This window comes from Kryptolebias marmoratus, linkage group LG7, assembly GCF_001649575.2.
Source record: "Kryptolebias marmoratus isolate JLee-2015 linkage group LG7, ASM164957v2, whole genome shotgun sequence".
Lineage (NCBI taxonomy): Eukaryota > Metazoa > Chordata > Actinopteri > Cyprinodontiformes > Rivulidae > Kryptolebias > Kryptolebias marmoratus.
In genome coordinates, this window is record NC_051436.1 from 14,653,424 (window position 1) to 14,668,231 (window position 14,808).

Genomic DNA, 14,808 nt, shown 5'->3' on the forward strand with positions numbered 1-14,808 from the left:
GGAGAGTGAAGAGGTTTACAGAAACACATCACCTGTCTGACTTTAACTGCTCCTCCTGGGGAACAATGACTGGATCCTCATGTACCATAAAGCTTTACTGGTTTGATAGTGGTGTGTTCTGGTGTGAGTCTGGATCAGGAGAGTTCAGCAATGCAGTCAACATCACTGTACAGGGTATGTTATCACTTCTTATAGTTTACTTTAACTTTGAATATAATAGTCTTAGTTATTGTACATACGTGTCATAAACTGGAGGGAGAATGGTGGAAATGGGACAAAAATTCTTGCAAAAGGCAGGTTGAAGAATTCAGGAACTTTATTAAACTGAAACAGTTGGAAGTAGACCTATGAATGACCTCGACCTGAGGACCCGATTCAGTGTTTAAATTACCTCTTCATGTTCTGCAAAAGCCTACTCACCCATTGATTCAAATCAGGTATGTTGGAGCAGAGAAACAAGTAACACATGCAGGATAGTGGCCCTCGAGGACCAGGGTTGCCCACCCCTGATCTAGCCTCTTGTACAACTCATCATACGCCTCCTGTTTTGCCTTTGCTACCTCTCTCTTTTCAGTCATCTCACTGTCCCATTTCTTCCTGGCAAACCTCTTCCTCTGGATAACTTCCTGCACTTCACTATTCCACCACCAGGTCTCCTTATCATCTTTTATCTGTCCAGATGACACACCAAGTACCTTTCTCCCTGTTTGTCTAATCACTGTTGCTGTAGTAGCCCAGTCATCTGGAACCTCTTTCTTACCACCCAGTCTTTAGTAGCTCCTTTTTGAACTCCTCACAACATTTTTCTTTTCTCAACTTCCACCATTTGGTCCTCTTCTCTGCCTTTACTCTTTTCCTCTTCATCACCACAACAGTCATCATACACACCACCAGCTGATGCTGTCTGACCACGCTCTCCCCTGTCACAACCTTTTGGTCCACAATCTCCCTCAGGTTACCTCTTCTATGCAGAATGTAGTCTACCTGCGTCCTCCTGCCTCCACTCTTATAGGTCACCCTGTGTTCCTCCCTCTTTTGGAAATAGATGTTGACTACAGCCATTTCCATCCTCTTGGCAAAATCCACCACCATCTGTCCTTCCTGGTTCCTTTCCTTAACACCAAACCTGCCCATCACCTCCTCATCTCCTCTGTTTCCTTCACCAACATGTCCATTCAGATCTGCCCTGATCACCACTCTCTCAGTATTTTGTGTTACTAAGGTGGTTTAGCGCAGAGAGTGTTGTATATGAAACTTGTAGGTTTTAATAAAAGATGGCTGATGAAACATGTTTCATATTTGGTAACAGGTTCAAAAGTACGTTTAAAAAAAAAAAAATCTCAGATGCCAGGTGGTATTTAATATAAAAAGCCACTTTTTAGTTGATTCTTCATAAGCCAGATGTTTCTAAACGTGTCCACCAGCTGACTGCTGACTGAAACTGTTTTCCAGATAAAGATGATGGGATCATCCTGGAGAGCCCCGTCCATCCTGTGACTGAGGGAGATCCTGTTACTCTGAGCTGCAGAACCAAACAACAAAAACTACTTTCCAGTGTGTTTTTCTATCACAACAACACACTTCTCCAGAATGATGGCAGAGAGGAGCTGAAGATCTCTGCAGTGTCAAAGTCAGATGAAGGTTTCTACAGGTGTGAACATTCAGGACAGGAGTCACCACAGAGCTGGATGTCAGTTCAAGGTGAGGAGGATAAAAAACATTTGATGCTTTTAATTTACTAAATCATTTTGTTCTTTGAGAGGAACAAAGTAAACACTGAGTTTATGTACTGTAGATTAATGTCTGTTCAAACTTGAAGCTGCATTTTTCTTGAAACAGAAAATGATGTCATAAAATCTGCATTAAAACATTTTTATTATTTAGTTAAAACAGCAGCTGTGTCCAGTCCTGTCAGCTCTTTATTTCTTGTGCTGCTGATTGTTGGACCAGTTGTTGGAGTCCTTCTCATTATTCTCCTGATCTTATTGTGGCGCTACAGACAGTCCAAAGGTGAGAGCTTTTTCTTCTGATTCTAGATCAGATTGTTGATTTAAAACTGTTTTAATCATTCAAAGCATCTTGATATATGAAGCAAACCAGCAGCAGGATGATTTGAACAATGAAATAATGTAACAACAAATATCTTTTTCACAGATTTATTCTGCATCAGGTCAGTGAATCACAATTTCTCTTTCTTATTACCAACATGAATTATCAGTATCAGTAGTTTTTAAAATTAATAACCTTACTATTTTCATTGTGTTTTAGATCAAAACAGTCAGAGAGCAGCAGTCAGAGCTCCACCACAAATCATGGAGTCAACCAGACTGAAAGTCAAGTTTACAGCTCTCTGATCCACGGTAAGACCTGAAACTAATGTTTAATCTACCCTGTGTGTGTGTGTGTGTTTGCTTGTCTTGCAGCAAATTATCTTTTGAATGACTGAACAGATTTTAATGAAACTCCCAGAAAGTAATCACTTAATGTATTTCTACATCCAGATAACTTTTGAGGTCAGCCCATTTTAAGATGGCTGCTAAAGCTGAGAAAAATGACTAATTCTGTCAGTTTTACAGATATTGAGCTAAAACTTGGTGTGGTAGTAGCTGAGAGTCATTCCCAACACATAGTCCAAAAGCTACACATTTCATGTGATAATTGTTTTCAACACCTGTCATTAACTGTAAGAATCAACTCTGCCTGTCTGTTAGCAAAATATATCATGAACCAGAATTTAATTAAACTGTCAGAAAGCAATCATTGGACCTGACAATGTCGTTATCTGATTTTACAGATATTTAGCTGAAAGTTAATGTGGTAGTAGCTGAGAGTCATACCCAACACACACTCTCAGTGCTAACAGATCATGCATGACTTTGTTTTTGAGATTTGCTTGCCGTGGCAACCCCTGAAAAAGAGAGCAGCCGAAAGAACTTACTAAAAGGAAAAACAATGAATACCAAAACTCTAACAAATATCCAAAACACCAGCGAGTAGGAAAAACACTGCAAACTTACTCCACAAAATGGAAGTACACCAGGGAACTCAAGGTTGGATTCAGAGGTGTCTTCCTGCTGTCTGACCTGGTGCTGGCAAGAAAAACAGCAGGCATATGACAGAAAGGGTTACTTTTAATCAGGTTAGAGTTTTTTTTTTATTTTTACCATTGATAAAACCCTCCAATGCCTTCTTTTAACTGCAGATGATGCTGCTCTTTATGAAACAATAAAATCCTCCAAAGCCACTGGAAATGGTAAAGAACATCTTTGGAAACAGCTAAAATTCAACAACTGAATGATTTAAGGAATTCACTGATAACTAACCATAAATATATTTCAGCTGCAGATGAATCCAGAGATGTTTCATTCTCTCACACTGAACTGAATGATTTCAGAACAAACAGTGAGTTTCAAACAAATAATGAAAAAAATCTGAAAATAACTCACAAAGCTTTTGATCCTCATTTCTTTTTTGGTTATTTGATGATCCTAACAGGGAGGCCTCTTGAACCAGATGAGGATGCTGATTACTGTAATGTGGAGACAAACCCTGCAGGTACAGTCAGCTCCAACAGTCAATCTTTGGACTGAAATGTGGCCTCATGTCATTAACCTGCAGGTTAACAAAGGCAGATGAACACATGATGTTTATCTACATACTACCACTGACATCAGCAGGAACTGTCAGAACAGACCCACATCTGAGCACTTTAGAGTTTGTTTAATTTATATTTTGATAAAGTTCTGTTTAGTTTCTCTGAACAGCTGTCTTCACTGTATTACAGCATCTACAGATTTCAGATCAGAATATAAGCTTTCATTTGAGTATCTGTTATTGTACAACTGTGTAAAAAAAGTTAAATAGGGGAAAAACATTTTACATATTTCAAAATTGTATTTCTATGTATTCACCCCATTTACAGTACTTCATTACAAAACAGAAATATTTCTTACAAAGGATCTCTCCGTTCACAGGAAATCAGAGTCGAGCAGCGACAGAAGCAGCAGTTTATTCTGAAATCAGATCAGGAGCAGCTCTGGATGATGCTGCTGCCATGTAGCTGCATGCTGTGGTGCTTTATTCTGCAGGTTATTACAGGAGGGTAAACTCATAACAACATTTCCTCAGAGTTTTGAAACAAAGCGACTGGACTTCTTTTCTGTTAGTTGAAGACATTACGCTCCTCACCCGAGGAGCAAAGTTCTGCTTTTAAAGTGCAGAGAGTTGTTCTGTTATATTCAAGCTGAACTGGTGTAAATTATTTTCCCTCTACTCCATTTGGAGGTTCCTTGGGGTCTTTGCTTGCCTGGATTTTAAGAGGGACGTGTGGGTCACATGCATGGAGATGCAAATTAGAGTAAAAATGACTGGAGATGAGGTTTAATGTTCACCTAAAAGACTGAGGAAGCAGGAGAAAATGTTGGACTCTTTCACGTCCAGTCGGATCAGTCATACATGTTTTAATGAACTCAGCCACAACTCAGCTGTTTCAGAGGAAGATTCAGGGATGGATTAGTTAGATTAGTTTTGATTTAATTTTGAATTACTTGCTGATGTTCTTGTTTCTATACCTTCTTCTGTCGTATGTGCTTCAATAAAGTTATAATCCTGCAGTTATATAGTATAAACAAAGTGGTTACATGGAGAACTTATAACATCTAAAAATGAAACTTCTTCCAGGTTGCTCTGAGCTCAGTCTGTTAAAACAGGATCCCTGGGGCCGGTCAACTAGAAACTAAAATCATTTCCAGCACTGAACCAAGTGATCATTAGAGGAGGAGCCACAGTTAACCTGAGACTGATTGTTATAAGAAACATCTGTAGATTATTCCACTTAGAGGCAGATGAGATTCTCAGAGATTCTGTCAAATCTTCCTAACTGTCAAAAATTTAGATCTGAATCTCATCTGTGGTAAAATTTGCTTTGAGCATTGAGTACCATTAAACAGCCCTATATATGGGTCACAAACCTTTTATACAACATATACTTTTTGTCTCTTTTGAGTGTGTTTTTGTTCTGTTCCTTCTTGAAAACATTGCTTAATTTTTCTTTTTGGTTAGTTTTAGTGTTTGTTTTGATACTACTTAACATGTGTGGTTTATTGACAGAGAATTTTTATATTACATTTCTTTATTGTTATTATTATCTTTTTGTGTTTTATACAAGCTTCGTTTTTGCTTTTGTGAGTTGTACCTAAATAAGTTTAGATAAGCCTGTAATGGAAAACTTTAATATTTATGCTCTGAAAGAAATGATTGCCTTATATATGTATATTCTGATTTTAATTTGCTGTTTAACTTTGTATTTACACAGAGTTTAAACTATGTTAAACTAATGTGTCTCTGCCTCTGGGTGTGATGAGCCAGGGGTGAATAACAGAAGACATCTGTTTCACTGGAACAGTGTGTGAAAAGATCTGATATTAACTCATCCTTCACCCATAGTGAGGTTTTTGATGCTTAAACTGCATAAAGAGTTGCACTCACACACAGCTAAGACAGAGTCGTGCTGTTGTCTGTGTACTTCTCTCATTCTTGCAAGAATAAATACTTTAAGAAAAATTGATTTCTCAGATGTTGTTTCTCACCTTCATCAGAATAGATACAGAGATTTCCAAAACAAGCCGTCAATGAGAGCCTGAGTTCCAGACTTTGCTAAATTTCAGAAGAACCTTCAGATTCCTTCATATTTCATCTTAAAGAACCTGACCAAAAGGAGCGATGCAAAGAACTGATTCTGAGTGGGTTTTTCAAAAGTCTGCAACATTCTGTTCAGCCACAGGATGGAGCAATAATTTAGTGGTTAGATCCGTTACTGAAGACTTTTAAGGTCTTGTGGACAAATATCTGCAGAAGGTTTTCTGGAGTTTCATCCCACTGTCCAGAAACATGAATGTTAGTTTTTCTGTGGATTCTAAATAAACTTATGACAATGGGGTAGGCCCCAGCTTACTCGAACTCTGAAGAAGATGAAAGAAGAACAAAAAACAAATCAGCAAGTCACAGCACAGGCTTATCTGTACCGTCAACAGGTCAGCTTGCAATTTTTTTTTGGTCTTGCACTAAGAAAAGAGGAAATGAAATACCTAAAACCATGTGCAGCTGCAGCCTAAAGCAGAGAGCATTAAATGTGTTTTTTTTAATTAAAACTATCAAGTGAAATAAGAGTAGATGCCAGGGGGAGGGGAAGAGGGGCTACATGGCGTCACAGTTATGCCAAATGACATATGAAGGACAAGCCAGTATGAAACCACAGCCAATGATCAATTGGATCAATTATGCAACAAAAGCAAGCAGGTAATCTGGCAGGACAAACAGGGGATCTGATACCAAACTAAGGAAACAAAGGAGCAAATATACTGGGAGGAGTGGTTAGTTAAGGACAGCAGGTGTGCTGATTAAAAATAGAAGACAGGTGACAAGCTGGAAACAGCCACGCTATTCATGAAGAACAAAACAAAGCTGAAAAAGTACATTAACTTAGTAAAACCAAGCATAATTCAAAACACAAAACTATGACAAAGACGGAAAAACACAACAGTATTTAAATGAAGGAGTTTAGCACTTGTCGTTCCACAACATTTATTAATCTAAGAAATCACTGCTTTACCAGAAACACCCACTTCACAGCTTCTTTCCTGGGCTTCAGAATGACAAAAAGGGGAAATGGAAAACTTTTAAATCTAAATATGTGTTGCTTCTCAGGCAAAATATTTAACCGCAAATGGAGCAAAAAGCAAAAAATCCTGTCTTAATAAACTGCTCCAGCTTGACTTAATGGTTTCACATGATATTTAAAAGAAAGATTAACCATCCTCCTGATGTCACACAATCCGTCAGTGTTGTACTGAAAAACAAAAGATCTGCTGTAATTCAGCTTAACTTTTTAAACGTTTTTATTATTATTTAGAGGCTCCAAAGAAAGAAAGACAATTAAGAAGCAGGGGTGAGGGGTAACGGAGAGAAGAAAAAAGTGTCCGCCTTTGCCAAGAGCAGAAGAAAAGAAAAAAAAATGTGTATGTGATAACTCATGCAATCATTCATACATCTTGATGCACATAGAGGAACTGTAAAGTTGGCCTCAGTTTGTTCTCTGGTCTGGAGACAAAGTACTGTTGGTGTAATGTAAGTGGAAAGAAAAGAAAATTCTTAAAAAAGCCAGGACCAAACGTCCATATTAGAATATCTGTTGAATCTTTGCTGAGGTTAAATTATGATTGTCTCTGTGGTGCTGGCTGTTACAAAAGATTTGCTCTGAGGACAACGAGATGTTTTCAGATAAAATGCATGTTCTTGAATGGCCTGGAGGCAGGACTGAATAAGTAAAGAATATATAACAAAAACATTTCTGTAAATGATCACAACTCTACACACAAACCATCGAGTCACAAAGTTGACACTCTGACAAGTTCAGTGAAGTGAAAATAAATCCTAAAGCCAAACGTACTGCTACCTACTTGGATATATTTATTCCAACAAAAACAGATGACAGAAATGCAAGTTCACAGAAATAAACATCCAGCGTGATCACATTATGGAATACTGTAGAACCTAATCTGAGTTTTCGTTTCCATGACAATACTGAAAGTCAGCTCTCTCCTCCTTCTCCCTGTGGTGTCGATGTAAATGTTTCCTTTTGGACTTTATTATTTATTATTGTGTATGGATGCATGTCCGATGTTTAGTGACATGTTCCTATGTTTTTTTGTTTTTTTTTGGCTTTATATTTCTTTTTATAAAACTTAGACCATGTAACCCGGAAGCAGAACCAAGCGCCATAATAAATAAATTAAAAAAATTAAATAAATAATAAATAAATAAATAAATAAACAGAAATAGCATGGATGGAGAAATAATCCAAAAAGTAAAAAAACAAAATAAAAATAATGTGGAGAAATACATTTGGCGCACTTCTGCAACCGCTCTTCCTGGCCACAATGGTAATTAATGTTTAATTTTACAATTTTATTTTAAGACCAGCTACAAACATTTGAACAAAAAATGAAAAATAATCCCCCCCTAGCTCATATTGACAGGAAATCTAACTATATTTTTGTCAAAGCTACTGCTGTATGAATGTTGTATAAAAGGGAAGGAAACAGCAACAGGCTATACTTGGAACAAGAAGTCTGAAAAAATGTTGATGCCGTACAGGAATTATTGTAACTTCTGCTTCTTCATCATTACAGTTAGTAGCAGAGTTTCTGATCAGCAGTGCAGCAGGTCTGGATGTGAGGATGGGGCACTCTTTGCTCTGCTTGCTGACGGTTTTCTGTAAGTACATCACTGACTTCCTTTTTATTGACTTTTGTTTGCAGCTTAAAGAAAATGTTGGTATATGATAAGAAGTACAGGTTTTCACTGGATAAAACAGTTTCTATAAGAACTTCAGAATAGTTTCCGTGAGTTTTCCTTTTCAACTTGATGCTTTAAGCAGCTGGAGTCTTTAGTAGGGAAATTCACAATTATTATTTAAGTTATCATTAGTTATACATGTCAGCTTTTTAAAATGTATTTATTTACTGTGATTTAGATTTTCTGTCAGGTTGATCTGATGAGGTTTTATTCTTTATTGTAGTTCTCAGTACTCTCTTCTGTGGACAGGCTCAAGGTGAGAAACAGTTTTCATTTCCTGTTTTTGTCTCAATGTACAATATAATATTTACAGTATTAATGTACAGTGTCATTACTTTTTATACTTAATTTAATTTGATCTTATATATTGGTCCAACATATTTAAATGACCAGATTAAGAAACCATCTGTGTAACCAGAGCTGTTGATTCACTTTAGGGGCAAAATCTGTCCTTATCAAATATTAAATTGTCTTTGAATTGGTTTTCTTTGCACGTTTGCAACTAGTCTGTGTTTGTGTCTAGTTACCATAAAATCCCTAAAGGAATGCTCATTGCCCATCTTTTCTCATGCCAGAGATTTGACTAAAATCATGTTATGCTATAAAGGAACAGAGTTAAAGCTGTTTTGGTCAAAGGTTTTAAATTACATTATGCATAATCTAATGTAATATTGGGAGATATTTTGCAAACAAAGACAAATGAAGACACACACACACACAAACAAAGGTATAAACATTGAAACAATTAATTATAAAATTTGTTTTTTAGTGCAAATTGTTTCACTTATTTATTAGCATGTCTTCTGGCTGCTACAGTATGTTATTTCACTTCTGGGAGTTACCATTTTTATAATTTCTCCAACAATATATTTGAGTCAAGACGGTAATGTGTTGTTAAGCTGCTGGAATGCCATGAACCTCAGGTATACTGTAAGTTATGTTCACTTTTACCTATTTTCAGAAATGTTCTAGAAAACTAAAACTAGAACGTAACAATTCAGAGATTGTGGTTGAAGAATTTTAATCAAAGGAATAAATCTAGAAAACTTCTTCCAAATCAATTGAAAAAGAATAAAGTAAAGGTAACAATTTACAGATCCCACACCTCCATTCAGCTGCTGCCCAATGTCACTTATAAATGCAGATCTTAAAATCATCTGCTAGACATTGGCCATAAGGCATGAAAAAAAACCCCATCATAATATACATCCTGACCAGACTGGATTTTTAAAGAAATCGTTATACAGATTATACAGAAGACTGTCATTGAAGCGTTTCATTAAATGCAGAGGTTTATGACAAGGTTAACTGGAAATTTGTATTTGCCACCCTAAATAATTTTTTTTTTTATTCATAAAAATAAAAGATTTTGCTGTGTATTTTATTTTAAATAATGTTTCTATCAGTCTCCAAACTGAATATTGTTTCTGTGAACAGTTTCCATTAAACCCTCTGTGATCCTGAAACCTGACTGGCCTCAGATATTCAGAGGTGAGACAGTCACTCTCAGCTGTCAGATCCAGAGAGGAGGAGGAACTCAGTTGGCATTTAAATGGAGACCAACCAACAGAAACCCTCCAACATCCAGTGAATACAGGATCAACAAAGTTACTGAGTCCCACAGTGGAGAATACAGCTGTCAGGGTGTAAGAGGCTTTCAGCAGACAGGCTGGAGTGATGTCGTCAGACTGACAGTTTTATGTAAGTCAAACTTTCTGTTGAATAATGAAAAAAATGCCCTTTTCTATCATCTAACTAAGAAAATAGGATAATTTTTCTTGATTCTTCTGGCCTCAAAACAAACACCAAGAAACTGCTTCCTGAACAAAGTTACATTGGACAATTGAACTTTTTTTGTTTCCAAACTCTACAGCAGATAAACCCAGAGCCTCAGTGAGAGCAGATAAAACAATCATACCAGCAGGAGGCAGAATAACACTGAGCTGCTCTGTGGACACATCTGATGGTTGGAGCTTTGACTGGTTCAGACAGGAGTCAAAATCTTCCCAGTCTGTAAAATACAATAAACCAGACAGAGTCACAGACGGAGGCATGTTCAGCTGCAGAGGAAGAAGAGGAGATCCAGTTTTCTACACACAAATAAGCACTGAAGTCACCATTCAGAAAACTGGTGAGTTTAGTTATTTAATCTGAAATAAAACAACAAAAACTCTTCAAATCTTTCACCTGTTTCTTAGTGGTCGTAAAAACATGATTTAGTCTCCATGATAACAGAAAGCCTCAGTAAAACAGGGATTATTTGACTGTGGCTCTGTTTGATGAGGCCTTAAAGCAGAACATTAATTCATGTTTATGATGTCTTCATTTTTGAAACAACAGTGGGAGGTGAATATTTTACTCAAAACATCTTAATTGTTTTTCCTCCTTCAGTTCTTTGTTTAAAAATGTCCTCCTTTTTAGGTTTGATTTGATCTGTTAGTATGATTTTCAGGGATTAGAAAAATTTATGAGTTAACACATTTTTTGTTGTATTACTTGTTTAAGTCTTTTTTTTATGTTGAGTAAATGTTAATTGTTTCTCAATTAGAGTAAAAAAATCTCACAGTTCTCCTTTTTATTTTAACTCCATTATCAAAGAAAAATGTTTTATGAAAGAGTACCTTATTCAGACAGGTGTTGAAGGGGTGTTACAGACTATCAGTGTTAAAACAATTTAAAAATAAGAATAAAGACTTAAATAATGACAGTATATGGATTAGGTTCTATGCCTTTACTTGGGGCAATGAGACAAGTCAGTACAGCAGCACAGAGTTGTGTGGAGGGCAGTCCCCCACAGCTCATTTTTAAGCACAGCTAACATTACAACAAGGTTAATCATTGTTTCCTGAACTTTATTTCACCCTTGTGAACCCAATTATGAAATTGTAAGATGCAGTCAGGGATAGCTTATCTCCTCTTTGAAATGTGAACCTTTTAAGATCTTTTAAGAACTCCCATCTCCTGCAGCTGGATCACATCCAGCTTTTTGCACATACAGTTTCACTAATTCACAAGTCAATAATTGGAGGGCAACAAACATTCATTTTGCATTAAAGGCCTACTATACAGATAATTTAAGTTAAATAGGTTAAAAAGCATAAGCATCATAAAACTGAACAGGTTTATGTCACATTTGGACGTTAGATGTTCTGTTAAATCAGAACAAGTTTGGGTCAGTAATACATTTATTGGATGAATGTTCTAAATATATTAAATTGTTTTATATTTTTTTTCACCTCATCTTGTGTTTTATTTTATTATTTTACTTACTTTTCAGGTTCAATGAGTAAGAAAAACATTTTCATATTAGTGGAGATGGTTTTCATTTTTAATCATAGAAAATAAACTCCTACTTTTTTGTTCAATTTATGTTTCTGTAACAGTCCTGAAAAATTGTTGTTTCTGTGAACAGTTTCCATTAAACCCTCTGTGATCCTGAAACCTGACTGGACTCAGATATTCAGAGGTGAGACAGTCACTCTCAGCTGTCAGATCCAGAGAGGAGGAGGAACTCAGTTGGCATTTAAATGGAGACCAACCAACAGAAACCCTCCAACATCCAGTGAATACAGGATCAACAAAGTTACTGAGTCCCACAGTGGAGAATACAGCTGTCAGGGTGTAAGAGGCTTTCAGCAGACAGGCTGGAGTGATGTCGTCAGACTGACAGTTTTATGTAAGTCAAACTTTCTGTTGAATAATGAAAAAAATGCCCTTTTCTATCATCTAACTAAGAAAATAGGATAATTTTTCTTGATTCTTCTGGCCTCAAAACAAACACCAAGAAACTGCTTCCTGAACAAAGTTACATTGGACAATTGAACTTTTTTTGTTTCCAAACTCTACAGCAGATAAACCCAGAGCCTCAGTGAGAGCAGATAAAACAATCATACCAGCAGGAGGCAGAATAACACTGAGCTGCTCTGTGGACACATCTGATGGTTGGAGCTTTGACTGGTTCAGACAGGAGTCAAAAGATCAGTACAGAAACTACATTAAATCAGGAAAAGTCTTCATCATCTCAGAGGGAGGTCTGTACAGCTGCAGAGGAGGAAGAGGAGATCCAGTTTTCTACACACAAACCAGCACTGAAGTCACTGTTCAGAAAACTGGTGAGTTTAGATATTTTTTCTGAAATAACACTTTCTTCCACCTGTGTTATGAACCTGCATGACTGGAGATAATAGTCGACAATGAAAATAGATGCAATTTATAATAATATTTATCGTCACATAGATATGAGGGTTTCCCTTTAAACTTTATACATTCACCATTAATCAAATAACATTCCACTCAAATTTGAAGCACCTCTTCACTGCAACTCTTCACTTCCGCCCATATAAAGTATTCGTTTCACTGCAAATCAATGGCATGCAATCTAAAACACCAATGGTAACATTCCACACAGGGTCGGGTTTCAGGTTTAAGGATAACAGCACCATGGAATATTCATTTTTCTGGGAAATGACCCAAAAGCAATAGCAGACATACAAACACAAAAATGTAAAATAGTAGTTAGTCCACCCTCACATATACTAAGGAGAAACAAACACAATCCTAAAGCTGGGAGGACTAACAAAAAGAAAGAAAATAAACTCTAAGAAGGACAGCAGGTAACAGTGATAAACTTTAAAACCACATAATACAATCTAAAAACCCAAAAGCCTACAGGCCTACCTGTGGCGTTGAACTACCCCACATCCAGGTAATCCCGCTTCAATCTCCTCTTTGCTAAAATCTCGTGGCTCTGTTGTAAAAATATATGCCACACATCAGTATATACAAACTGTTTAAAACAATCCATACCTTCAAACAGATTTCCTCCAAACCTACTGCAAACAACAGAGCGTGTGAACTCGGCAAACACTTGTCCACCCACAGGAAACTGGCACCCTCCGAACAACACCGCCATCTTCCTTTTTATGGAGGCTGAGACCACCACCTGTTACACCTGCTTATTAGTCCTGTAAAAAACAAGCACACTGTATTTTGTCTGTTTTGTATCATTGTTAAAAGCATAACAAAACCTCAATGAACAACAACCCAAAAACTTCTTCTGTATAAAAAACCCCCAAATTAAATCCTAATCTCTTCTTATACGTCCTGCTGATGAAGCCTTAAAGTGAACATTAGTTCTTTTTCTGTCTATTAAAGGATTTAAGACAATAATTGAACTGCAGATGCTATTTATTTTTTGAAATATTTCCATTCTCCTTTCACTCCTTTAATATCACTCACTGTGTTTTAACTCTAAAATATTTGCTTTGTTTGATCAGTTTCATTTAATATCTTTGGGATGGTGGGTAAAGTTTTTATCAAACACTTTCAGTTGTTGTTCTTTGTTATTGTCTCTTTATCAGCTGCACATATCAAACTATTGGTATTCCATTAACGTTAATAATCTCTTTGTACAGTTACTCCTGAGGATAGATGGAGATTTAAAATATCAACTTTATTATCAGAGTCATCACTAAAACACAAATGAGCAGAAAAATTAAACTGAGGTTTACCCCTAATGTTTATTTTTGTGATAAAAAAACTAAATGTTTTTAGTGCTTAAAATTTATTCTTCTAAAATTTATCATTATTGTTTTGTTTGTTTTGGGGTTACTTTAAAATTGTTTTTATTTTTGTGAATTTCTGTTTGTTTTTTTTAGTTTAATGATGTTGACATCAAATTTTTTCAAAGTGATACAATGACTCAGAATAAGATGAATAAAAATTAGTAAATAAAACCAAAATCTGTTGGTTTGATGTTTCTATCAGACTCCAAACTGATTATTGTTTCTGTGAACAGTTTCTAAACCCTCTGTGATCCTGAAACCTGACTGGCCTCAGATATTCAGAGGTGAGACAGTCACTCTCAGCTGTCAGATCCAGGGAGGAGGAGGAACTCAGTGGACGTATGAATGGAGACCAACCAACAAAAACCCTCCAACATCCAAAGAATACAGGATCCAACCAGCTGATGATGCCTCCTACAGCTGTCGGGCTACAAGTGACTACCAGCTGACAGGATGGAGTGATGTCTTCAGACTCAAAGTGATACGTGAGTCAGGTTGTCATCCATTCAGACTGAAATGAGTGAACAGCAGTCAGGAGTAAATTTTCTATAAAATATAGAGATTAGACAACCTTTTGTAAATAAAATCTTTTTACGTCTATATATGAGTCTTTATGTTAGTGAATAAAAAAAAAATCAAAGGGAACACTTTAGTTTGGTCAGAAAACAGTCTGGTCTATTTCAACTTTCCAAAATTTATTTTGTAGGTAAACAATCAGGGGGTTAAAATGATCATTTTAACAAATGGCTTCCTTAAGCAAACAGCTATTTAATGTGTCATTTGTTTGTGTTTGCTCCAAACTCTACAGCAGATAAACCCAGAGCCTCAGTGAGAGCAGATAAAACAATCATACCAGCAGGAGGCAGAATAACACTGAGCTGCTCTGTGG

General features: G+C 36.4%; 2 protein-coding genes and 1 long non-coding RNA gene across 3 annotated transcripts in view; all 3 read left to right on the forward strand.

Moving 5' to 3' along the window:
* Positions 1 to 12: 12 nt before the first annotated feature.
* Positions 13 to 2,030, forward strand: LOC119617242 (low affinity immunoglobulin gamma Fc region receptor II-like). Its single transcript, XM_037976737.1, has 3 exons — positions 13 to 174; positions 1,453 to 1,701; positions 1,897 to 2,030. Exons 1-3 carry the CDS (start codon positions 66 to 68, stop codon positions 2,028 to 2,030), a joined length of 492 nt encoding a protein of 163 aa, XP_037832665.1. The 5' UTR covers positions 13 to 65.
* Positions 2,031 to 3,339: 1,309 nt separating this feature from the next.
* On the forward strand, positions 3,340 to 5,454 carry LOC119617226. The gene is made up of 3 exons (XR_005233448.1): positions 3,340 to 3,402; positions 3,496 to 3,555; positions 3,975 to 5,454. It is a non-coding gene; the product is annotated as an uncharacterized LOC119617226 (long non-coding RNA).
* A 4,838-nt stretch (positions 5,455 to 10,292) lies between these two features.
* LOC108242273 overlaps positions 10,293 to 14,808 on the forward strand; it is a 31,051-nt gene continuing 26,535 nt past the window's right edge. The window contains exons 1-3 of the mRNA XM_037976690.1: positions 10,293 to 10,486; positions 11,768 to 12,031; positions 12,204 to 12,467. Of these exons, the coding sequence (XP_037832618.1) occupies positions 10,408 to 10,486; positions 11,768 to 12,031; positions 12,204 to 12,467 (607 nt within the window). The 5' untranslated portion in view covers positions 10,293 to 10,407. The remainder of the gene's footprint in view (positions 10,487 to 11,767; positions 12,032 to 12,203; positions 12,468 to 14,808) is intronic.

Excerpts from the sequence above, each read along its gene's own strand:
- LOC119617242 (XM_037976737.1), top strand. The coding sequence starts at position 66 with ATGACTGGATCCTCATGTACCATAAAGCTTTACTGGTTTGATAGTGGT. Across the intron at positions 175-1,452 it reads AGTCAACATCACTGTACAGG|ATAAAGATGATGGGATCATC; the intron begins GTATGTTATCAC and ends ACTGTTTTCCAG. Across the intron at positions 1,702-1,896 it reads GAGCTGGATGTCAGTTCAAG|CTGTGTCCAGTCCTGTCAGC; the intron begins GTGAGGAGGATA and ends TTAAAACAGCAG.